Raw genomic sequence first — 27424 nt, 5'->3', positions numbered from 1 at the left:
AAGGAGATCTGACAGAATTGACAAAAATGCAGTTTCCAATCTTTGAAGCTTACAAAGGTGTGGCTGTCTTTTCTGTTTCGCCATTGAACATAATTTTGAGTGACTCTATTACTTCTTTCCAATCTTAATTCAATGCCTTGCAAGTTTCATCTCTCGCTAACCAACTTGTGCTTGATAGACTTTTTTGTTTTAAGTTTTTTTTTCTGTATCTGCGTATCAACAGAAACTACACTACTTCTGTCGTCCTATGCAGTTGATAGTCTAACTTCCTAATGTTTTGTATAGAACAGTACAGTACACCCGTCTTGACATACACACCCTTAATTTTCAAATATTCTTAATTGAATGGTTTCCATATCTTTATTAAAACCTTTGCCACCCTCAAAATGTTTTGCCGCTCTGGACTAAAGCCCCTATAGCCCCCCCCCCCCCACTAAATACACCACTGTGTATAGAATTTGAAATTTTTTAAATGCAGACATAAGGAACCAATAAAGATACACTCACCTAAATGTTGATGACCGAAGTGAATAAAAACCATGAAACCGAAGGGATATGATTTTACTGTTCCAACAAATGTACCTTGGGGGAATATTAACTGAAGACCTAAATAAATATTGGATTGTTACAAATAGCTCCATACTGTCAGTAAATACCTTTGAAATTAATTTTGTAGGAAAAGTGCCTCGTCTACCTCATAGTTGGAGTAAGCTGTGCAATGTAATTGCACACATCCTGGATTTTTGTGCAATCAATAGAGAAACTTTATGCAAGTGAAAATTTGATCGTCAGTCACTTTAGTTTTGGTGGAGTTTGAAGTCAAAGGGTATGAAAAAAGTACCAAATAATAATAATAGATTTTTCATAGTTGTTTTTAGCTTTCTGCACACAACTTTCAGACATGTAAATAATAGTTCACCATCAGCCAGTGATATAAAAAGACTGAAAGTCGCTAGGCAAATAAACAAATAGACAGTTTTTATCTTATCTGCTGATAAAACTTTAACTCTTATTTACATGTTTAATATTTATTTTTAAGTATGCCAAGTTAAAAAATATGACTTCTGGAAATGTTTATATTTTTAACCCTTTTGATATCTCCCATTTCAACACTCCCTCACAAAACTAGCACAGCTTACAATTATTGATTCCTTTTTTTGTCAAGGGGAAATTCTTCTATCGTTTCATGAAAAACTATGTTGTATGTTTAAAAATTGTGAACTGTCTCTGAACCTCAAAATTTTTAGCATGCATGAGATTATATAAGGATGAACCATGTAAAGTATTGGTTTTCAAATACGCAAATCATTTTGTAATGTTTATCAAACTTCAATTTTGCTGCATATTTCTAATGCATCAATGTTTCACATCAATATAAAATGCGCATTTAAAAACTGAACATTCAATATATTGAATGTTCAGTTTTTATCAAGAATATATTTTATCAAGAATATCCCATTCTTATAAGAATGGGATGGTTGTTTGATTGTTACAAGTAATTCAATATTGAGTTTCGCGAAAAGTGTGTGAAGTCACGTGAACAGTTCCTAGTATAAACAGGTTTGCATTGAATGGAAAACAATGGCAGCATTTTCCTGGTATTTGAGCTCAGTATTATATTAATTATGTAGACATGACTGCACAGTACATAGATGATTGTTTGTTTAATGTTATTCCTCCTCAAAAAGACACATTACAACAGGAACTCATGAATATTCAACTCAACTGATAAGTGACAAATACTCGTTAAGGCACACATTGAAGCATGCTGTGATAAGGTTGTAGTTATGTCAACCATATGATCAATGATTGGAGTAGCATCTGTATCTTACCTAAAAATTATACAGGTCTAAAAAGTATCTAAATAATTAATAGTGAAAAACACATAAATTGTATATTTAAAAGTCTGTTTGGAGGAACAGCATGAGGAAGTAATATAAAATAGCCTTGTGATAAAACTGTGTAAGTAAAATTAGCAAGTTTCATAATTTTCCTGTGAATTTAAATATACCTAATGCATACCAGATTTCTGTAACTGATAGTTTTGCTAATATAATAGTTGATTTAGACAGTTTTCACTTACTTACTCTTACTCCCAGGGCCATTTATATCGGAGGTGATATTTAGCCGCACCAACAAAGCTCCTCCATCTTGAATGGTCCTCTGCATCTTCCTCTGAAGCGCCCACCTTCTCCATATCAGCCTTCACCTGGTTCCACCATCTCACTTTTCGGTCTTCCACGGGGTCGTCTTCCTTCTGGGTTACCGTACATTACCCTCCTCAGTTTGCATTCCTCTTCTCTTCTCAAAACATGGCCTGCCCAACGGAGTCTTCTGCACTTTATTTCTCCTATTACATCCGTACTATTGTAGAGCTCCCTGATTTCTCTATTATGTTTTCTTCTCCATACCCCTTGTTCATATGATGGCCCATAAATTTTACGTAAATATTCTATTCTCGAAAACTAGAAGCTTTTTCTCATCCTTCTTATTTAGCCTCCACGTTTCGGATCCGTACAAAAGCACTGGACATATAATTGTTTTGTATATTCTAGTTTTAGTTTTGTGAGAGAGAGATTTGGGTTGAAAGTATCCTATTGCATGCATATACACATCTATTTGGCTGAGTTGATCCTATTTTGTATCTCTGGTTTCATCTGTGTTTTTAATTTGATATTGTGACCCCAAGGTACTTAAAGTTCTCCACTTGTTCGAAAACATGCCATCAATTTGTAGGGGTCCTCCTCTTTGATTTTGATTCCTTCTAAAGTGTGCATTATATTTAGTTTTTGCATAATTCGTCTTCAACCCCCACTTTCCCTGCCTCATTCATAAATAGTCTAGGTATTGACCTCAAATTATCTACATTTTCTGCAAATATGACAATCATCATCTGCAAAAGCTAGGATGTTTAGTTTAGCTCACAACTTCCACCCCTAAATCCCTCTCTGCTACACTCTGAAGTGCTTCTTCTATGGCAATATTAAATAAGATTGGAGAAAGACCATCTCCTTGCCTGACTCCTGAGTTTATCCCAAAAGGTACCACAGTCCCGACCATTAATTCTTACTGAGCCTCTTGGACTCTGTGACCTCATCTTAACTAAGTTTATTATTTCTATTTTCTCGGGATGCCAAATTTATCTAGTTGTGTCCACAACTCCTTTCTGATTATGCTATCGTATGCTTTTTTGAAAGTCAATAAATATGGCAAAAAATTCTTTATTATATTCCCAGCATTTAGCTAATATTTCTTTGAAAATGAAAAATCTGATTTGTGGTTGATCTGCCCTTTATGAACCCTGCCTGTTCTTCCCTGATTATTTCATTTGTATAATGTTCATAGTCGGTTTTAAAACAATTTTGGATAAAACTTTATATGGGATGCTGAGTAGTGAGATGCCTCTGTAGTTACCACACTCTTCTTTTTCACCCTTCTTGTGTATAGGTATTATTGCTTCTTGCCATTCAGCTGGCACTTCTTCTTTCTCCCAAATACGAAGTATTAGTTTTCCATAGATTTTTCCACTATTATTTCTCCTCCTTTCTTCAAGAATTCTGCTGTTATTTCATCCTTCCCAGGAGCTTTGTTGGTCTTTAGCGCTTTGACTGCATCCTTTACTTTTTCTATGGTTGGTGGTTCTATATTTGGTTGAACATGATAGTATTCACCAACTTGCTCTTCGTCCCTAGTTTGGTCCTCTACATTTAGTAGCTCGCAAAAGTACTCTCTCCATCTTTCTATAACTTTTGTACTTTCTGTCACCAACTCTCCATTTCTGTTTTTTACCCCATATGGGTATGGGGTAAAACCTCTTTTGAAGAATCTTATTTTCCTGTAGAAGTCCTTTGCGTTATTTGCAGTATTATCTTCCTCAGCCTTGTCAAGCAATCTATGCAGATACAGTCTTTTTTTCCGCCTCAGCAACTTGTTTGCCTCCCTATTTGCTTCATTATAGCTTTCTCTATCCTCTACCCTGTTACTATTCATCCACGTTATTTTCCTTTTAACTCGGTCTTTCACTAATTAAACATTATTATTTAACACTAATTATTTCATTAAGTAAAAAAGTAGAAGGACACCACATCGCATGTTGTGTAACAGGGTTCACTGAGATTGCATATAAATTTTAAAGTCTTTAGCTAATTTTTTCTCAACATTTCCTGTAGAAAGATAGAAATACAGACAATCGTACAAAAAAGAAATTGGCCGAGTGGTCTAGGATGTTGGACTTTAGGTGACCATTGCACTTTTTATCAGTACCACCAACCTTTTACTGTATTAACTCTCCCTTAATCTGTTTGATAGGATCCTCCCCAGGCCAATGGGGCCCACGAAGATGGGTAGAATAAGGCTTAAAAGGGAATCAGCCTCCCATTTCGTTTTTTAAAGAAAAATTTATATGTCTGTAAGACACCTCGAGGAAGCCATGAGCTATACTCTTCAAATATTGTATATAACCTTAGCGAAGCCTGTTATACAGCACGTGGTGTGGGGTACTCCTATCTTGTATTACAAAACCTTAATTAAACAACTAAAGAATACAGTGTTTTCAATATTTAAATGGGATAATAGCTATGGTAGTAAACATGTTAAATGTGTACAATTGTTTAGCTAAAACATACTTTAATTACTGAGAGGTGTAATAACTAACATTTTGAGTGTGATATATGTCCCCTCTGGTAGCTGTGACAATAAACCTGATAAATGTGTACACATGTCTAGCTGCAGTGTACTTTAACTACTGAGAGGTGTAATAACTAACATTTTGAGTGTGATATATGTCCCCTCTGGTAGCTGTGACAATAAACCTGATAAATGTGTACACATGTGTAGCTGCAGTGTAATTTAACTACTGAGAGGTGTAATAACTAACATTTTGAGTGTGATATATGTCCACACTGGTAGCTGTGACAATAAACCTGATAAATGTGTACACATGTCTAGCTGCAGTGTACTTTAACTACTGAGAGGTGTAATAACTAACATTTTGAGTGTGGTAACTATCCCCACTGGAAGCTGTGGCAATGAACCTGATAAATGTGTACACATGTCTAGCTGCAGTGTACTTTAACTACTGAGAGGTGTAATAACTAACATTTTGAGTGTGGTAACTATCCCCACTGGAAGCTGTGGCAATGAACCTGATAAATGTGTACACATGTCTAGCTGCAGTGTACTTTAACTACTGAGAGGTGTAATAACTAACATTTTGAGTGTGGTAACTGTCCCCACTGGAAGCTGTGGTAATGAACCTGTTAAATGTGTACACTTGTCTAGCTACATCATACTTTAACTACTGAGAGGTGTAATAACTAACATTTTGAGTGTGATATATGTCCCCACTGGTAGCTGTGACAATAAACCTGATAAATGAGTACACTTGTCTAGTTACAGCATACTTTAACTACTGAGAGGTGTAATAACTAACATTTTGAGTGTGATATATGTCCCCACTGGTAGCTGTGACAAAAACCTGATAAATGAGAGTACAATGAACTGTTAAATGTGTGTCTAGTACTTTAACTACTGAGAGGTGTACATTTTGACTGTTGTGACAATCCTATACACTTGTCTAGCAGCATACTTTACTACTGAGAGGTGTAATAACTAACATTTTGAGTGTGATATATGACTCCACGGGAAGTTGTGGCAATGAACATGTTAAATGTGTACACTTGTCTAGCTACAGCATACTTTTACTACTGAGAGGTGTAATAACTAACATTTTGAGTGTGATATATGTCTCCACGGGAAGTTGTGGCAATGAACATGTTAAATGTGTACACTTGTCTAGCTACAGCATACTTTTACTACTGAGAGGTGTAATAACTAAACATTTTGAGTGTGATATATGTCTCCACGGGAAGTTGTGGCAATGAACATGTTAAATGTGTACACTTGTCTAGCTACAGCATACTTTTACTACTGAGAGGTGTAATAACTAACATTTTGAGTGTGATATATGTCTCCACGGGAAGTTGTGGCAATGAACATGTTAAATGTGTACACTTGTCTAGCTACAGCATACTTTTACTACTGAGAGGTGTAATAACTAACATTTTGAGTGTGATATATGTCTCCACGGGAAGTTGTGGCAATGAACATGTTAAATGTGTACACTTGTCTAGCTACAGCATACTTTTACTACTGAGAGGTGTAATAACTAACATTTTGAGTGTGATATATGTCTCCACGGGAAGTTGTGGCAATGAACATGTTAAATGTGTACACTTGTCTAGCTACAGCATACTTTTACTACTGAGAGGTGTAATAACTAACATTTTGAGTGTGATATATGTCTCCACGGGAAGTTGTGGCAATGAACATGTTAAATGTGTACACTTGTCTAGCTACAGCATACTTTTACTACTGAGAGGTGTAATAACTAACATTTTGAGTGTGATATATGTCTCCACGGGAAGTTGTGGCAATGAACATGTTAAATGTGTACACTTGTCTAGCTACAGCATACTTTAACTACTGAAGAGGTGTAATAACTAACATTTTGAGTGTGATATATGTCTCCACGGGAAGTTGTGGCAATGAACATGTTAAATGTGTACACTTGTCTAGCTACAGCATACTTTTACTACTGAGAGGTGTAATAACTAACATTTTGAGTGTGATATATGTCCCCACTGGTAGCTGTGACAATAAACCTGATAAATGAGTACACTTGTCTAGCTACAGCATACTTTTACTACTGAGAGGTGTAATAACTAACATTTTGAGTGTGATATATGTCTCCACGGGAAGTTGTGGCAATGAACATGTTAAATGTGTACACTTGTCTAGCTACAGCATACTTTTACTACTGAGAGGTGTAATAACTAACATTTTGAGTGTGATAACAGTCGCCACTGAAAACTTGTGTTAGTGAACCTGTTTAAATTCTTCTTTATAGTCTGGTTAAAATAAATAGGTATTATTGACGGTCTGTTTAATTTTTCTTCTTTGGAAATCTCATTTGCCCCATACAGTCTAAGTGAATTATAAAATTTATATTTTTAAAATTTATAAATTTATAAAAAAGTTAAAATAATTTCGATTATGATTAACCTCTGTATGACTGTTTTATTTTTAATATAAATAAAATAAATAATTATAAAATTGTTTTTATTCAGTTGGAAAGTTAGCTTAAAATAAAACAGATATAAGTAAGTTACTTTATTTGGGAGTTCCACAAGAAATGAACTAGAGTAACAGCTTTGTTCAATATAGAGAATGTTAGTGGTTTGAGACAGAACCCAACAAGTTAATATCAATAACTTCATGGCATTACTCTCTGTATTGCTGATCAACCTAAGCTAGTAATGATAATTATACTATCTAAAGCTACTAAAGAATCATATAGTACAATAGTTGATTCTACCAGCTTAAGACAACACCACTGCAACTCTTCGTCTTATCTTCTCTAGAGTGCCTTAATTCTATGAAGTACATCAACTTAAGACTATGATTCACCTAAAGTTGATTTAGTGGCATAATTCACATGCTAGCCTCTAATCCTCAAATAGAATTCTGAAAAACTTCTTTATAAATTTATATTTAATCACATTAAGCTGACCAGTTTTCCAAATATGGTGTTCTTTTTACCCTAACATCTAGTATTGTAAAATACTATGTGTCATATAGTATAGGTTACCATTTACGAAATTTGGAAACTGTGGCTGGAAATGGTAGAGGAAATGGGTTTTTATTCTAAAACTACTTTCATGAAGGTCTCTCTAATCCTGAGTAAAAGGGCACGGACATTTAAGAATTCTATAATAATTAGAAAATTAGAAAAAGAAATACTTTATATAAAAATGCACTAACTATTATTATTGTTTTAATGAGACAGAAATGTCCAACAGGATCTGTATAGGCATCTGCCTCAAAGAAATGTAACAAACACTAAATACAGTTATTGAAAAGATTGCTAGATTACCTATCTGCTTTCAGAAGAGATCGGAGTGCAGATTTTGAACATGATGATTTGTTTATTAGACTTAGCAATGGCAAATGTCAATAAATATCTTGTTACATAGCCAAATCTTTCATTGATGATAACAGTACTTTTAAATTGAACAAAATTACTAATGATTCAGTTTTTTGTAACATTAAAACTGAAAAGTTATATGAAATTAGTATTTTTCTGTAGTGATAAATTCTATGTTTCATGTAAATTATGTTTTTCACTATTCTGTTGTCATTTAACCATAAAGTGGCCTTGTGAGGAACGTCTAGCTCTAGGTAGAGTCGAGTAGCACGAGATGGTGGTACTCAAGGTGTTAATAAAGCCCAGTGTATTTCTGAAGGAGCAACAGACCACTACAAGCAGGCTGGTTTTGTTTTTGTACTTTTTTCTGAGTACAGAATAGAAATGTGATTTTACTATTATGGGAGGCAAACAAAAACAAATCTAAATTTTCAAATTGCTTCCATTACAAGCATATAATGTGTTGAACAGTTGTGTAACTAAGGTTGAATGTAAAGGATAGAACACCTACTAAAAATGTAATATGTATATATATATATATGTATATATATATATATATATATATATATATATATATATATATATATATATATTATATATATATATATATATATAAATTCCAATCTGTTAGAAAATGAACAGTGAAATATTTTACTTTGAATTAGGCCTATCTAACTTTATTTTATTTTGTTTATATTTATTCAGATTTATTCTGTATCCTCCTGGTACAACCGAGGTGTGCTCTTTAATCAGATTAATCCCCCCAAATCCAAGTCATAGTTACACTACTGATGTTGAACATTAAAGCTACAGATAATATACATAATAAATCTGGTATAATAAATAGTCAACTAAAACCCTTTTTTAATTACTTTATTGCCATATACGTGTTTCGGTATTTAACCATCATTAGTGTACATTAACCTATAAATAAATAATAAGCAACTAAATATACACATGTAGGCCATTTAAACATATGTTAATTTCGCTGAACATTTATTAGAAACTGACCGTAACTACACAAATGTTGAAAAGAACATGGAAATTTTAGATAGCGAAAGGAAAGGAGAAACATAAAACACAAAAGAAGAATTACATATCTACCCAAATTATAATAAAGATCGTCATCAAATTTTAAATTGCAATTTAAATAATAAGACATCCCCAATTTTTGAAATAATTAAAATATTAAATACAGAATACTAATCAAAATTACTGTCATTATTATTGTTATATACATTTAACATCTGTTTAAATGGTCAACATGACTATATTTAGTTTTTCATTATTTATTTAGAGGTTAATGTACACTGATGATGGTGTTAAAATACTGAAACATGTGTATCGCAATAAATTAATTTAAAAAAAAGTATTTTAGTTGTCTACTCATTATACTAATATAAAGATAACCCTGTAATATGGAGTCAATAACATAATAAATTTGATTTTGCTATATGATTTGCAAAACAAAACTAATCAAAATACCAATTAAAGGGATATAATTGAATACTTGTTTACGCAGAAACTAACTTTCCTCCGCTACCAGTATTTAATAAAATGTAATGTTAGAAACAGAACAAGCCATGTCAGATGTCAGTTTGTACCATACTGCAGGCAGTCACAACTGACAAACCATCTGAATTACAACAGCCCTGTGTTTTGAATGGCTGTGGGGTGAAGGGGGCTGTCGGGTGGGGTGGGGATGAGGCATTCTTTGTGTAAATGAAACTGTTCTGTATAATCTACAACGAGATGTTAGTTTTTAATATTGCTCTGTGCTATTAGTTTTGTTTCGTTGATTATTTTTTGCGTAATTTGTTGTGAGAAATAAGCTATTAGCTATTATCAATTTTATTTAAAAAAATAAATATTTGTGAAATGTTTTTTAAGACGTAAATGAAACCAAGATTTTGCTTGGTGATTAATTTTGGATGGAAAAATGAGAACTATTTTCAAACAAATGGTCTAGAAAGAAGCAAAAATAGCAGAAACAGTTTTACTCTTAGAAAGTAGTAAAATTCTATGAACCTGATATACAAATTTTGAACTGGACATATTCAAATTATAAAAAGGCTTCTTGGAAATACTATAAATATAGAAGATTCAAAGAATTTACATCCAAGCTTTCTCCAACTGAAGCAAGTAACCACTCTGTGGGATAAAACTACAAAACGCCTAAAAACTTATAGATTTTAATCCTCATTATTAAAAAAAATATGGTACTTGAGCTGAGGATTTCCTCCTTAATACAAAGAAGTGTTAAGCCTTATATGATTAAGGACATAATTAAGTTTCTTAGTTCCAAATCAATTAGAAAGGTCCATTTACACCATTTTAATTGAATCACAATATGCTACACAGTTATTAGCAGTACTTTTGAATGAAGCTTTAAGCCTAGAATACTTTTTATCACAATGGAAAGCTTCACTGCTCAAGGTCATTTGAAAACTATGGAAATCATTAAATAGTTTCATCTCACCAGTCCATTAGCCTTCTGATTGTTATTAATATTTTTATACGAAAACTGTTTACTTCAGCTCTCGATTAATAATGAATATAAATAATATCAACTTACCATATATGGATTTTGACACAACTTTAAGTAAATCTAGCCAATTTGTTCACTTCTGATCATTTTTCGTTGAAGCAGTAATAACCAGTTCAATTTCAGTTTGTTTGAAAACCCCCTGTGCAGCCCCTGCAGCTTGCTCTATTGCCACTTCTGGAAACACTAGTTGTTACTCCCCTTTAGTAGTTAGCTGAGATATGAGAGTTTGAAATGTAAAGAAATTACCAAAAACAAAAGGACATGATTTGTTATAGGCCAATGTCAGTCAGTATTTCCACCAGCATCAATAATAATTACCAGAAATAGATTTGTATAGAATAGTGCTTTCATTTAGTTACCGTACTTGAAGCAATGATTTTCATTCAAATGAGAAGAAGAGGTCGGTCATCTTTTTGACCTCATTCTTCTCATCTTTATGGACCAGTGGTCTTTGTGAGTACCTTATCTAACATAATAGGAAGATGGCTCAGTAGAGTACAAAAAACAATACCGATAAAAAGTATTATGGTCAAACACTGGATTGGATATGTCCTATTCTAAATATGATTTGAATATTCCAGTCGGAATATACCCTCACTAATACCATGGATGATATGAAGCATTTTAACACTTTGGCTCCCGAGCGGCACAATAACTCAGAGGAGTCAGCACGTGTAAGCTCTGGGAGTGAATGGATTACAGCTGTCCAGGTCACATGAATGTTAACAACTGAAGGTAACCCAACCTGAATCTTAAACCTGCATAAGAAAGCAATCAGTGCTCTGGAACTGAGCCCAATGAACAGTTGCCAAGTATCCTTCAAGATGCTGAGAATTATTACAGTTGTTGCTCTGTATAGTCAAACTGTCACACAACAAAGAAGAGTTACCTACCCAAAGATGAAGATACAACAATAGATATTGGTCAAATTTGACCCTTCCTTTATAGTGCAACAGGTCTGTTGGGAAAAATCCTTTGTACATATGCTGTAAGTTGTACAAGTTACTACAACGGAGCTTTAGAAGACTCATAGGAAAGGATGTCCAAAGAATGCTTCTTGGTTAGGTTTTAAATAGCGTTAACATCAATAAAACATGAGATAAAGAAATAAGATTGGTTTGTAGGGTTGTGGAGATTACCTTGGCTTGGTGATGGCATCTTGAAGATCGGCTGCAGTAGCTCTCGGGTTAGCGTTGATTCAGTTTTTGGTGAAATAATAATGATACAGTTGGCAATACTTGTCACAAAGGTGGTGTATGCACCAACATTTACACAACTAATCCAAATTTAAACCATTAGAATAATAGTTCAAAGTAGAGCGGGTTGTGGCGTGTCATCTCTGGGGCAGTCTGGGCATTAGTGCAGTGTGGTGGGTAATTTAAAATCACCACAGGGTAGGAAAGGGAGAATATTATTTGATAGATTCATGCGTTGTTGCATTTAGTCTTTAACAATGCTCGAGAATTGTTTAATGGATCACAGCCCATTCTTACTCTGTAGCAGTATTATGACTTAGTACGCCAATGAGCTGAAAACTACATGATTACAAACCTCCCACATTCATAAATGTAAAACGTTTATTTCTGTAATGCTCTTACAGCAACTATTTCCAATATTTTTACCTCATCTTGGATTTTTGATACCATATGTATTTAGTGTTCATGTAAATATAGAGAGGAAGAAAAAAATGCGGCAGTGGCAGTTAGATTTTAGTAACCTAATAATATAGCAAAGAACAAAATTCCTGTGATTTGCAATGCTTTAAACAGTTTAACTCTTGGTTGCAATGATCATTGGGAATAGCCCTATTAATTAATCATGCTTGCTCAGAAATAATCATAGCCAGTAATAACTGTGCATATAATTACCATATTGTCTCAGACTGTACAACTGCCTTCATCCGGTTGTTCACACTATTGCATTGTCAATATGTCTAGAGTTGAATATAACAAACTTTTATCAATTGCAGAGGCAACTGGCTGCAAAGTCAAGTGGCGGAGACCTGTGGCTGTAGTAACAGCTGGACCCTGCAAGTCGTGGGGGTGCTGGTGTTTGTCGTCCTGGTCTGGGCCCTGCTGTACAGTCTGGTACACCACGAGGTGACCCCACGCGGTGACCTCTTCAAGATTCTGGTGCTAGTGCTGCTGGCATTCCTAGCCGGTCGACTGGTAGCCTTAATTCGCCTGCCTCCGCTATTGGGCATGCTCATCACGGGCATCATTCTACGCACTTCCGGCTTCTACCAGATCTCTGGTGTCTATACGCACATCGTCATCACGCTCAGGTACGTTACTGGTCTGCAAGTCGGCAACTCGTCGTTTGAATGAAACAAAATGCAAATAAGAAAATTCAAATAGTGTAACTAATACATGACAGGAGCTTCATTAACGTCATAAGCAAAATTTCTAACCTATAGCTCATTTCTTTCTCGAGATGTCCTGCAGTCAGATAGACAAAAGACATTATACAGAAAAGAAATTTTTACATCTCATCTTCCTGACAAACAAAAGAAAAATGTGTCAACCTACTGAGTGATAGTCTTTAATGATGCCAAGTTCCATGGTTGGGCATACACTATCATAGAACTCATTCTTTTCCATGTAGAAATGAAGTATTCACACGTAAACTAGCTTAGTCTCAATAGTTTCTACAATTATTTTCTTTACTTCACTATTGTTTGCAACAAAACATAATAAAGTATAATATAGATAATGCTTTTAATTTTAAATTTTCTTATTAAGTATCGTTTAGCTTAAAAAATGTTTCAATTGAATAAAACCGTTTTATTGTTTGTATCAGTTAGAGGTTATGCATAATCTAGAAAGTCGTGTTAGTTACACTATTTATAAGTCAAGAACGGCTGAACCGATTTGGCTGAAAATTGGTAGGGAGGTAGCTAAGACCTGGGAGAAGGACATAGGATATTTTTTATCCCGTTCCCGATTCAGGATTCCGCCCCACTGGTCTCTAAAAGTTACAGAAATACCCATAAGAAATGCATAGCAGCAAACATATGTTATTAAGTGAAAGAGCCTTTTCAAATTTAATCAGCTGTTCTTTGTAAACATATATAATGCAACAAAAGAAATATATGTTTATATCATTTAATTAATTACTATTTTAAATTTCTTTACACTTATAGTTTGAAAGCATAGAGTAAGCTTAAGAGAAACAGCAAATTTTGTTTCAACTGTTTCTGAAATCACTGTTAAATATAGACTTTACCATCCAGATAATACAGTTCAAATTTTATATAAAAATTCACCTTTAACTGCAATATTTATCTAATATAAACCATGCTCGTGCTTGATCAGAAGAACAACGCAGATATCAAAATTACTATCTTACGTTGGCTACAAATATAAAGAATGTTATAAAACTAACCTTAGTTGTTTTTTTTGACAGAAGTATGGTTCTCAAAACTCCGTGCGTACATATTCTCTCGATCGAGACAACAAAGCAAGCTCAATCATGGCATCAGAGATATAACTAATTCGATCCAGAAGATACAAGCGCAAAGCCTAAAATAAAAACCATACGCAATTTCGCTTTAAAACATCTGAAGCTCATAATCATTAGACTGTAATAATATGTACCTAAAATATGCCTATTTTCGTTTCAAAATTACATTGAGTGCCATCATTTATTACATTGTATGTGCGCTAATGAATTCCGACTTTTTGACTCCTGTCCACGATGGTCTAATATAGTTCAATTGTATACCAAAAAAATAGAATATTGGAGAAAAATTCCAGTTATTTCACAGGTGCATATTGAGACTGTTTTAAAATTTAAATCTTAAATAGATCATGAGTATATTTCAGTGACTATCATTTATCTCAGAAGGGTAATAACGACGTTCAAAGGAAATATGCCTCCTATGTCCCAATTTTTCTGTAGGAAATCATGTGCGAAGCCGTGGGTGAAAATCAAAAGTTTTCGTTATAAAATACTAGGAATTTATTGATGAACTAGCTGTTACCCGCAGCCAATCGCGCATTAATTGCTTTTACTAAGTGATATAAGGACTTCGGTTCTTAAGATTTGCGTGCGAAGCCGTGGGTAACAGCTAGTTTAATAATATGATAATATCTGTATACAGAGAAATGCTTTATATACCGGTACAGCTTTTTTATAAAGAGTATTAAAACAATAAATTATACTTGTATTAAATTAGGACATTCCACCCATCCTTAAAATTTTACAAAAAGTTCTGTATCTAGAATTTGTAAACATAATAACAAAAAAGTTTGGTCACCTGTGTTGATAAAGATTAAAAGCCCCTACTATTAAAAAAAAGCTAAAACATTAATTATATTTTAAATTTTGGTTGTGATTTGTGTTACTTAGTATGCATCTACAACTATAATACTTACCTACTAATAAGTAAGTACATACAACTTAAAATGGTTTAGTTTATACATAATTAAATAGTTTTTAAGGTATTTTGTTAAACAAAATACACATGCATATTTCTTGGGTGAGTTCTAAACACTAACAATTATTGACATTATGGATTACAAAGCTGTTGTAATTTATTAAAACTGAACACTTATGCTGGTTACCTAAAATGAATCATATTATGTTTGGTGTTATTAATGACTAAAGGTGTATTAGGTGAGGAATAACAAGAATTTTATGAAGGTATTAGAGTTTTCTAGGATTATTCCTAACCTTGAAGAACTTTGCATGTTGTTATGGTACACCACACAAAGTACATCTTAGATGCTAATATATTATAATCTCGAGGAATGAGTCAAAGCGCGACTGCATAATTAAGTTAGTTTTCCACTCACACTGTAGGAGTCCTTGATTAGATGAGAGCGTACAATTACTTATTCCTGAAAGATTATCAAAATCAACAGTTCTCGTTACGGTTAAATGCATACAAAGTGGAATTATTCCATTCTTGTTATAATGGCAACAGATTGAAAATTCATTATGTATTAGTATGGTAATCCGAATACATAACATCTTTTTATCCTTATATTTATGGATTGATGTGTTGCAAATGTGTGATTTCATGCGAGAGGTTAGTATAAAAGAGAACAGTCTATATCCAGATGGACTGTTCAAATAGACTCTTTGCAACTTTTGTATCTTATTAAAGTTACTGACAGTAAAATAAAAAAGTAGCTACTTACTGTCGATTCTCCTCCTTGTTCTGTTTGATAAGATCCTCGCTCAGACCAGTGGCCTGTGAAGATAGACAAAATAAGGCTAAAAAGGGGATCAAAGTGGAGGTGGACTTTGCATAAATAACGCTGTATAGAACCTTTGAAGTTAAATGATTAATAAAGATGGCTTATATAGAAAAGTAGTTTAGTTAATAATAAAATTTTCTTGCAAGGCATTTATTCATTAAATGTCTTATGATCATCTTAATGAAGCACTAAGAATGCTATCAAAATTAAATTTGGAAATTGAAAAGGGATATTCAATCAGATTATAGCCACATAAGAATGGAGAGTTGACATTATCAGTACAACTATACTAGTATCTAAGTGATTTGGTACCATATTAACTCTAGTCTCTCTACCTTTGTTTCTTTGATTTACTAAATTAAGTAGACAGTAACATGACTGTGATTTTATCTTATAATAAATAAAAACTCTCTTCAGCTTCTATATGAAACATGTAGTAATTGTATAGTGAATTAGAATGAGGTGGCTCTTTTGTAAATATGACGTTCTCATCTCTTTAAAGAAATTAGGAGGCTACCATGGCTAAGTTTGATGTATTACAGCGTAAATTTAGTAAAATGTTATTATCATGTATATAAAACAGTTGTGGTAAGACTAAGATTTCGTCGTTCTCCATGCTGCCCCAATATGGTGCCCAGAGATTGGTGTTTCAGTCCAGGACACAAAATTTTTTTCCGACCTTATTTTCTTCATTACAGGGATCCTTTGACATGCAAACGTGCTTTAAGATGTGAAAAAAATTTTGGGAATGTTGATTTCACTTTATCTCTCTATTTACCTATGGCTATGGATGCCCAGAGATTATCACAGTTTTAACCATTACTGGTTGGACTACAGGAATGTTGTAGCAACAGTTTATTTGGCACTTAAAGAGGTGCTAGAAATTATCAATGTGCTATTCTAGATGCATCCTTACTGTTTATAGTACATGGTATACTTAACAAAGAAATAAATTCTTGTTTAATACCTTTAGACGAAAGAATGCATATCACGAGATATTATACATTGAAATAAATGTATGAATTTCAAACAGATCTTGTGGTGCTAATCAGTTTAATGTATCAGCCTTCCAGTATAAAATGGGGAAAATAACGGGTGATGGCAAACCTGAGAGTGCTAAGTTTGAACTAGTTCACTTACCAAGGAAGATATAAAAATACATCATTCACAAATTATAAAATATATAATATTATACATAATGCTTGACCTCCATGTTCCCCAGTGTTCCCTTTGTTCTCAAGAATAACCCTCCATCCACCCACAAAAAAAAAGAAATCTTGGGTATTCCACTGAATAATGTTACAATTGTTTGGAAGAACATGACAGAATTGTAAGACGTTATGGAAATTGCTTAGAAATAAATTGTGACCTTCAAGATGGAAAATTAAAAGTTTTCTGCTCGGATAATAAATCTGTTAGACAATACAGAATATTAAAATCAGACACCGATTATCTGAAGCCATTACCTGAACTTCCTCTACTTTTATTTACATCATTTCTGAGAAGAGCATTAGGTTGTTTATTTGTTATTCTCGTTTTATACTTAAATTTTCCTACCAAATATGCTGTGGATAGTTAGGCTTCACTAATGCTCAACGAAATATAATAAAAGGACTTACACTATTATCAAATTTGTATGTGCCTGTAAAGAAATGAAGTTTAAAGTATTTAGTTCAAATTGCTCTCAAGATATCCTGCATAAAAACAATCAGACATAGGAGAAATTTTGACTGCCTTTAAGTTGTAATAAAATATTAAACATTTCATGTCTACAGCTTTTTTTATTCTCAAGATATTCTATGGACAGTTAAGTTTCATTAATGCCTAGCTAAATTACATAAGAAGAAATAGACCATCATTGAACTTGATTTTTCATATATAGAAATGAAACTTCATGCATCAATAGCTCAATTTATTGTCAAGATACTCAGGCAGCCAAACACAATATAAATGTTGTCAAAAAAAAAGGCTTTCAAACCATATTAGTTGTTTGGATAGTAAAAAAAACAGTTAGTTGTTTAGATAATAAAATACTAACACCACCATTGTATTTGAATGTTGAGTTCAGCTGCAGTTCACCTTCCTCTTCAAAGCGCAGTGTCTGGAATCCGACGCTGTCATAGACATGACTCCTGGATTCTGGAGTAATTTTTGTCTCAAGAGATCAAAAGCACGTGAAGAGATCAAGTCTGTGACAGCGTCGGATTCCAAATGCTGTGTTAAGAGAAAGATGAACTGGAGCTGAACTGAACATTCGCGTTGATTCAACCTTTCCCTGAACGTTGTATTAATGTTACTATATTTTTCTAACAGGGAGATAGCACTTAGTGTGATCCTGATCAAGGCAGGGCTAGGGCTGGACCCTGTGGCTTTGTACAAGCTGTCTCTGGTTGTCATCCGACTGGCCATCTGTCCTTGCATCGCAGAGGCCGTTGGGGCTGCTGTTGTTTCCCACTTCATCCTCGGCTACCCTTGGCTCTGGGGACTATTGCTCGGGTAAAACCTTTTTTGCCTAATCATTTTTAATTTTTAAAGGTATGTTTTATGTAAGTAACGTGGAATATTCATTTCAATGTCAGTTTTATTTTAAATTATGATCAAAACTATAGTGTACCTTTTTGGTTTATATCCAACTAAAGTTTTGAGACTTTAATGAAAACGGGCCTACCCATGATGTTGTCAGACCTGCCAAGTGTTGGAAAAAGAGCTTTTCCAAAAGCATTTTTTTTTAAGACCAAACTGAGAGAGTGTTAGAAGATACTGGCTTGTATGGAGTGAGACTGCTGAGTCCTTATTTTGTTTTCCATGTAAGCTTTTTATAGTAATAGTTTTGGTGTTGAGAAACCTGATCCAAATAAGTCCGTTTTGTTAAGTAATGATGAAAAAGGAATGTGACTGGCAGAAGCTTTACAGAGAAGTTACTATCGCATGACACAGGCACTTCTTACTTAAAGTAGCTACATCCAATGGAGAGAGAGGTAGAAAGGAGGCTAAGTGATGCATCAGACATCCATTCTCAGCTCGACACAGAATTGGCTTCAAAAACAAAATATTGGAGGAATATATTTCAGCCATTGCTCTCAGTAGTCATGTTTCTTGGAGAGTGAGGATTAGCTCTCCGAGGGACCTCTGAAAAAATAGGAGATCCCAACAATGGAAACTTTTGGGTCTGATAGAGCTATTGATGGAATATCGCCCTTTACTAAGAGAGCATATTTAAAAAGTAAGAAAAAAGTAGAAGAGGGGAAACAAGCTCAAGCTCAAAAACCCCTTGTCCAAGACCTTCAAGATGGAAAATTAAAAGTTTCTGTCTAAAAACTCACAAAATGACTTTATAAAATTTTGTGGGGAAAGAATGCAATAGAAGGTTTTGGAAGAAAGAAAGAAATCAAAATATTCTGATATTATTGAAGACTCCACCCCTGATGCCTCACATACTGAGCAAACAATAATGATCTTGAAATATCTAGAATCGTGAATCAGAATTAAAAATTTGCAAGCGATTTTTTAATTTTGTTGACTGTAACAAAAAACTGGAGTGGATGTGGCTAACTTTATCATTGACGAACTCAGCAAACACTCAAATCTGTTGAAGGAACTATTCTTATATTTTGTAGTCTAGGTGTCTCTGATGTCAAAACGATGTAAAGAGTTCGTTTTTAGCTTCATCATTGCTGACCTTTTTTGGATACCTTCAGACAAACATGACTTCAGATTCCAGAATTCTGTGACAGCTTCAGATTCCAGACAATGCACTAAGAGGAAGATGAATACTGGAGCTGGACTCAACATTTAATAAAGAAAGATTAACATTTATTTTCTGTTCCACCACTTTCTTTTTAATACAATTTTAAACAACAATATGCATAAGTGAATGTCTCAAATTGATTTTAGATGTTATTTTAATTAATGAGTGTCCAACTCTTATGTGTGCAGGTTCCTGCTGAGCGCAGTGTCGCCCGCTGTGGTGGTTCCAGTGCTGCTCGGCTTGCAGGAGAGGGGTTACGGGGAGAGTAAGGGTATTGCCACTCTGGTTATCGCTGCCTCCAGCATGGACGACGTCCTGGCTATCTCCATCTACGGCATCTGTCTCAGCATGATCTTTTCAACAGGCAGTACGTTACTGTTTGTTTGTCTTTTGTTCTTGATTTTTTTTAAAGATAAAATAAGATTTTCTTTGAATACTACAATAGTATTTGCAAAATATTCTCAAAGGTTTAAGACTATTGTATTATTAGGTTGTTTGGATATACATGTGCTGTTTTTGACTGTCTCAAGACAGTCTTACCACCAAATGTTGTTAAGATTATCTTCTTCTCTTAGTTGATAATTAGATTAATACCTGTGTGGTTTTAATTCCTAATGAAACTTTGGATTCTTTTGTTTTCCTGGTTACCAGACCAAGACTCACTCCTCCCCAAGAGGGTTACTTCTGGCTGGTGTGTACCTTCCAGTAGAACCTACACTGAGTACAGCAAAAACTGATGTGTCACTTAAATATGGGCAACCTTATGGATGTCCAGGAGCGGCACATCATAACCACAAATGTCGAAATCCTTTAGTGCATGGGTAAATTGATAGGTCTAGTCTACTGTGGGAGATGACTGTTGGTGTTGGTGGGGTTCACCACGTTTTAAGGGCTGTTGCTAGCCTAGACGTAAGGGCACAAGGACTTTCCGCCCCCTGCCTGCTTTGACTGAAGAGGCTGGTTCAAAGCTGGCTTCTCCTTTTTCAGAGGAGACATAACTGAGATTAATGTTCTAAATCCTTCCTCATGGATCTTTACAGGAAGTGGCCCCTATCCTGTCACTCCTGAGACAGTGCAAAGGTCCTTTTAGGACTAAGTTCAATTTCTAAGCTTTTTGTCCTAAGAAAAAAAAGACTCACTCTTGAACTGAACTGCACTTTCACATTTCTCCTTTTCATCAATCACTGGATGAAATAAAACTAAAAAAGGTGGTGCGGGAATTTACTGTAGCTTTGTAGGTAAAGCGTATTATGCAAATTTTTAGTTCAGAATTAACGTAACTATTTATATTTATCCTCTAAGTAACACTATGAGGTTCACTTTTAAAACTTTAACAAACTGTTTGTGCTTTCCCATTATTGGAAACCTAACCACTCAGTAGCCAGTGTTAAAAGCACTCTACTGAAAGGTTACACTGTGCTGTTGGTTCTTTCATATTTTTCAGTTGATTAACTTGAAAGTAAAGCTGTTACTTATCTCAAATACTATTTCAGTTTTACTCAAACTGTCCAGAAATTTTAAATATGTTTGAATAAGACTTAGATATACCCATTTAAATCAAAAAAAATCCTATTTCCCTTCTTTTATAAATAAATACACTGGGAAAACTAAAAAAAACACTAGCAATAAATTTAAGTAACATGCTATTTGCTTTAAAAACAAGCTAAATCTCAGCTATTGCCAACTGCTTTAGAATGAATCCATGTGTTCAAGAATTTTTAATTATTAAGATCAGTATATTAAGGAAAAGAATTACACACCAACTAAAGTATGTTAATAAAAGTTATGAAGGTAAAATAGTTAACAATGATTTTGGAAACATTTCCCTGATTTTTAAACAATGTAGGAGTACTCCACAATATGTGTTGCGTAACAGACTTCTCTAAAGCTGCTTAGTAAAATGTCAAGTATGTAGATATCTTATAATGTCAAATATTTACATACCTTATGATTTTACTCAGTGTATTTACAAATTTAAATTCTGTAATTTTCTCATTCAGGATATGGCTATCCAATAAGACTAATGTGAAATTCTCAGCCAAATCCTCAATAAAGACATTTTATTTATCCTTCAGCGTGTTACATACATTGCAATGGATATTGTTATGTTGTTTCTAAACAGTCATTCTCAAAGTTTTCACCTTTAGATATATACACATATTAAAAAAATACAAATACTAACTATTCGGATTAAATTTGTAGGCTACAACTTCATATCACATCTTTAATACCTTTATAATATTCATCCAATTTATAGAATGCATTTCTAGATAGCCAGTCGTGTAACACTAAATTGCAAATTTTTTTGCTGATAGATATTGCCATGAAGCTGGTAGATTATTATATATTTTTTAGCCCAGGTACTTGTGGTAATTCATGGTTCTTGTTAACCTATACAGCTGTAATTCAAGCGTATTACTATTTATAGTATCATGGTAATGTGTCATGTTTCTTAAAAGGTACTTGTTCAAATCTTTCTTAACTAAAAGTAAAACATTGAGTATATACAAATTTACAATGGTTAAAATACTGAGTTTACAAAAATAGGTCTACAATGAGTTAATGACAGAGCCAGTTAATATTCTTACTGCTTTTTTGTGCAGGATTAAAATCTTCTCTAAGCCTATCTCATTCCCCCATACCACCAAACCATACCTTATACTTTCAAAAAACAAGTAATAGGTCATTTTTACATAACTAGTTGTTACATTGACTCCTTAAATTTGCTAGTAAAAATATTACTCTAGAAAATTTTGTACAAACACTATTATGTGATTATTTCCATGAAAGATTAGAATCAATGTTTATTCCTAACAAGGTAACTAGATTATTAACATCATTTGCCATATTTGTAGATCTTAAAGAAACAAGTAACTTTTGAGTTTTATCTTTGTTTAAAAGAAAATTTCAAACCAAGAAGTTGCATCCAGGTAGATTAGGTCTGATAAGCAGTACACACTGATTATTCACTGATATCTAGTTATCAGTAGCAATTCACAGTTCTAAGTTATCAGTTCCAGCTCACTGAAGACTGATGTGTAAATTTTATTTGCAACTTCTTTAAAAAAAACTAGTGAAATTTCATAAAAAATTAGCACAACATGACCACATGGGATTTTCCCCCACACCTCACTCATCAGTCATCCTCCGTAATAGACTAGATCCATCATTCCACCCTTGCACACCAATATCTGGAATGTCATTGGGTTGTCCAGATTTAAGGGATACATTGGTTTTGCTGTAATCAGTGTAGGTTCTACTGGAAGGTATAAACCAGTCATAATGAACCTTCCTAGTACATGGGTTCCTCTTGGTCCAAGGAAGGACACTTGATTTTGGGTTCAAAAGGTGAAAAGGCAGGAAAGTTTTAACTAAAGGCAGGAAAGTCACAGTGGACAGATGGTGTTGAGGGCATTAGATAGAAGGTGTCCACAATAACTTGGAGAGGAGTTGCAGTCAGTTGCGTAAAAGCTTTTGTCACGTTCTATTACGTCCTCATTACTCTGATGTATTGCTTTATTTTCATTTTGAATATTGTCTGGTAAATATTAAAAAGTTTATCATTGATTTTACAAAAAGATATTTGTAACATTGTTGTATGCTTGCAGATAGCAACTTATCACAGCAACTTCTCCAAGGACCTCTGGAGATGGTGATAGGCTTGGCGATCGGAATCGTGTGGGGACTTCTAACTGCTGTCATACCTCACAGGGATGATGTAAGTTTCACGCCAGTTAAACTATAACTTCATTGTTCTTAATTGCCCGTCAAAGAAAACAATTGATTTAGGTTTTAGCAAGCCTGGTCTTATAACTTTTCAAAGTATTTTCTTAGTTGTCATACATAGTATGTTCAGCTTTCAAGTGGTCTGATAACTTTGTCTTCACAACTACATGCAGGTGGCTTCTATCGGATTCATTTTGTGTCACTTGTTTTGGAAGATCTTGGTTACACAGTACAAGAGAATTTTGAGGATGTAAATGTACATCATTGTCACGATGCCGAAGTTTTTGAATGCAATTCTGTAACTATGCCTTGGAGTTAGCCCTCTGAGCGTCTTTTAAATGTTCTGAAACGCCACCTGTTTCCATGGGTTTCACAAACCTTGTTTTAAAAATCTACAATAAATATATTTTATGTATAAAGTATTGTATATAATTTTTTGTAAAGAGTAGAATAAAACTATGTAAGAAAAACTTAATTTTTAATACGGGTTAATACGTTTCTATTTTAAGGCCTGTATTATTGTCACTTTCACACAAACAAGCTGTTTAAAATTCTGCCTCTTTTCTGTAATATTTTTGGATTCATATAAAAAACCTTTCACATATTGATGATAGGGTAGAACAGAGGTTAAATGTTTTTTTGAAACCTTAATAACAGGTGTATATGGATTATTACATTTTTGTGTAAGTTATGAAAAACCAATTTATAATGAAACCATTCCTTGAGGATTTATATGAAACACAGATACAAATTTTAACAAAACATGAAGTCACTTTAAGTGAACTATTGCAAAACTCTATTTGTAATACTTTGACTATGTGTTTAGAAACTTGTGGTGTTGAAACGCTCTGTAATGGTTGGCGCGGGAGGACTGTGCGCTGTGCTGGGTGCCGAACTAGTAGGTTTCCCTGGCGCAGGACCTCTTGCTTGCATCACTGCCTCCTTCGTTGGCTGTGTCTGCTGGAAAGTGCAGGGATGGTCTAGCCACGTAAGTGTGATCCTCAGTAACACATCTCAATCCCGAAGCATGAGGGTTTTTTACCTAAGATATTACAATTTTATCGATAAGTATATCACTTACTTTATATTCTTATAAAGACATATCTGGTTACAAAATATTTATTGATCTGGTACAATGGTTTTGATATCTAAGTAGCCTGGTCAATTCATAAGAAGCCATATTAAGTGTAATTTTAACTAAAGAATAAGAGTTTACAAATATATCTGAGGGGTACAGAAAAGAAACTGGGATTATTTTTAAAAGCCATACATTTCATTTTATTTACAGAAAAACTGTAGCTCTAAACAGTCTCCATTTTACTTGACACATTAATTTGTCAAATCGGTGATTCCTTTGCTCCAAAACAGTTTTCATGTTCATCTTCAGTAATAATTGACAGATCCCATATTCTGTCCTCAACATCATAAATTTTTTCAAATCCGAGTTTTTTCTTAATACGTGAAAATAAGAAAAAAATCACAAAGACTTGGTCAGATGGATAAGGTGAGTGAGGCAGTGGTACGATGCTGTTTTTGGTCAAAATTGGCTAGCAGAAATGAATGTGCATGAAGGTGTGTTGTCATGATGAAAATCCAGTCTCCAGTCTGCCACAAATTGGGTCTTTTTTTATGAACACTGTTGTGTAATCTTCTTAGAACTTCCAAATAAAACGTTTGCTTATCAGTCTGACCTAGTAAAACAAACTCTTAAGGGGAGTTGAACGGTCCATAAGGCCCAATGTTAAAATAAGGTAACTTTATGTACCTTTTTCTTAGAACTCATAACAGTTAGGAAGTTGAAATTTTTACACAAGGTGTAGGATATAATATTGTATTTATACCTCTAAAATCTTTGTAAAATAATTGATACAACTAAAGAAAAAAAATTTTATATTTGTGTTATTTTTTATTTTTATATTTTAAGATACAATATTTTTCTAAATATTTATTTATTGATGAAATTTGATAAAACTAGAGCTACATACTTCTAAAAGGCTACTTTATAACCAGTAAAAATTTCATGTGTGTAGCATTTATAGTTTCTGAGAAAAAGGTACATATTTATTAAAAACCGGTAATTTTCAAAAACAGCGGAAAACAAAAAATCAAAATAATTATAAGTTTATATTACCTTTAGAAGCCTCCAGGACAGTAGCTACCATCCATTTCCTCTTCCTCACCTAATAACTGTCTCCTTTTCTTTATTCTTGCTTCCTTAGTCATTGACTCTGCTTTCAGATCTGCCTTCCTCATCCTGACTTCATCGAGGCTCTTCAATGTGCTTACGGTGTATTTGCCACAGTCTTTTATTCCTAACTCCTTTAAAACCTTGATCCTTCCAATGTTACCTTCATTGAATGTTAGAACAGCATCATGAACACCTAATACAAGAGTTTCTCTTCCAACAAACACATTTTTTGGGATTCGGTTCCACACTACATTGTTGAAAGATTTGTTCACATTCTGGGTTTTACCGTGAAGACATTTTTTTAGTAGATCTAATCTTGACAAATCTCTGTATGTAGGTTTTATTGCTGTCAATACAGCTTGAGGTAGAGAATGTTTGTGATTGTAGGTAATTTCTTCTTCATTTGCAGCCAGCTAAAATTAATTACTATATAAAAGGCAAGAACGCAGCGCTCAAAACGCACGAAATTTGTTATGTAGTCTTATATTTGAAAAATCATAGAAGCTCAACGGAAAGCCATTTTTATGTAGGGATTGCAGTAAATTGTTCAAAAAGAATCAAATAATAAAATAAAAAATAAAAGCGAAAAAACATTTTTTTACCGATTTTTGCGTTCAACTCCCCAGGACTTCACATCAAAACCCTGTTGACTTGATGTATTATTTGACTGGACAACATTTTTTTTGGACTGGAGACAACAATGTTTTTTATTGGTTTGATTATTACTTTTTTTAGCGTCATAACCATACCACAATGACTCCTCACCAGTCATTGAGAGGATATTTCTTTTAAATTAATCGTGGATTTAATTTTAATTTTTTCTTATATATTCCTTTTTCTGATCTTTGTAATTTTTCTAGAATCAATTTATATTAAGCTTGAATGTAGTGTAATTTCATTTAAAATGTTATAATTTTAACCATTATTTCCAATACTGGCTTAGAAAAACTTTTATTTTAAGCTAGTTATATGTATGATACTAAATTTTGATCTAAATTAGATGTCTCTATCTTGTAGAATCCAGTGTCCAACGTGTTCGGGAAGGTGTGGCTGATATTGCAGCCAATGCTTTTTGGATTGATCGGTGCTGAGATAGACCTTAAGGAGCTGCGACTTGAGACCATCAGCTCAGGACTGGCTGTTATATTCGGAGCCCTGGTTGTGAGTATTGTTTATTCTTTATTACACCAGACGTACTTAAACATAACTATTCTCTCAAATGAACTTCTTCATCTTTTAAAGTGGGTTTACGAGATAGTCACAGCCGATGAACAAGGCCATCTGCAGTGATTTCATGTGAACATGTTTTAGTGCAGGCTCGAACTGCAACAGCAGGTATTATAAGTAAGCTATATGCATATTCAAGACATCAAGTCAGTATGATTGTGTGGTCTAAGGCGGGAGTTAGCCTTGGAGTCACAGGTTCGAATCCCGCACCTGACGTTAGGGATTTTTCCAGTTTGATGTACACTTATGAGAGTCACTGGTCTGTGGTAAAGCCAGTGGGAGGGGCCCAGTTTAAATTAATGGTGGTTGGCTTGGGTGGAAGTTGATGGGATTAGTTATTTTCTTATGTAAGTGTACCAGGCCAAAACCATCCGATTTGCAAATTTTTGTCTTTACTATTAATAATATATTTTTTTTAAACCACTTGATTTATGTTATTTTATGTTCTATGAGGCATTTATTATTGATTCATGACCATAATAATAGCTTTTAAGGTAAAAAAATATACCAACAATTAAAAACCTATCTTTGAAATCTACACATTGAAGGGTTATTGTAAGACAATGCTGATAAACCATCGTCAGTGGTATAAAAATATCATTAGCACTTCTTTTAATCACTGAATGATCAAAAGCTATACTATTATATTCATGGCCTGGGGGCCAAGATCTTAGATAAAGAGACTGCAAAATTGTCACTTGAAGGGTTTGTACATGGTTAGCCAATACTGGTTTAAGATAATTTACATATCCAACGTTTTTTTTTTAAGTGTGAAGCTAAAAAAAATTACGATCTGATG

At 33.8% G+C, this 27424-nt stretch overlaps 1 protein-coding gene across 3 annotated transcripts in view; it reads left to right on the top strand.

Annotated features, from left to right (window-relative positions):
• Positions 1 to 27424, top strand: part of LOC124364427 (sodium/hydrogen exchanger 9B2-like) — a 142179-nt gene that overhangs the window by 101858 nt on the left and 12897 nt on the right. For all 3 annotated transcript variants that reach the window (XM_046819917.1, XM_046819918.1, XM_046819920.1), the window contains exons 3-8: positions 12502 to 12816; positions 18050 to 18232; positions 19673 to 19851; positions 23093 to 23202; positions 24037 to 24198; positions 26416 to 26559. In XM_046819917.1, the coding sequence (XP_046675873.1) occupies positions 12502 to 12816; positions 18050 to 18232; positions 19673 to 19851; positions 23093 to 23202; positions 24037 to 24198; positions 26416 to 26559 (1093 nt within the window). The remainder of the gene's footprint in view (positions 1 to 12501; positions 12817 to 18049; positions 18233 to 19672; positions 19852 to 23092; positions 23203 to 24036; positions 24199 to 26415; positions 26560 to 27424) is intronic.

This window comes from Homalodisca vitripennis, chromosome 6 (genome assembly GCF_021130785.1).
Source record: "Homalodisca vitripennis isolate AUS2020 chromosome 6, UT_GWSS_2.1, whole genome shotgun sequence".
Lineage (NCBI taxonomy): Eukaryota > Metazoa > Arthropoda > Insecta > Hemiptera > Cicadellidae > Homalodisca > Homalodisca vitripennis.
This window is presented reverse-complemented; position numbering and strand designations above follow the sequence as displayed.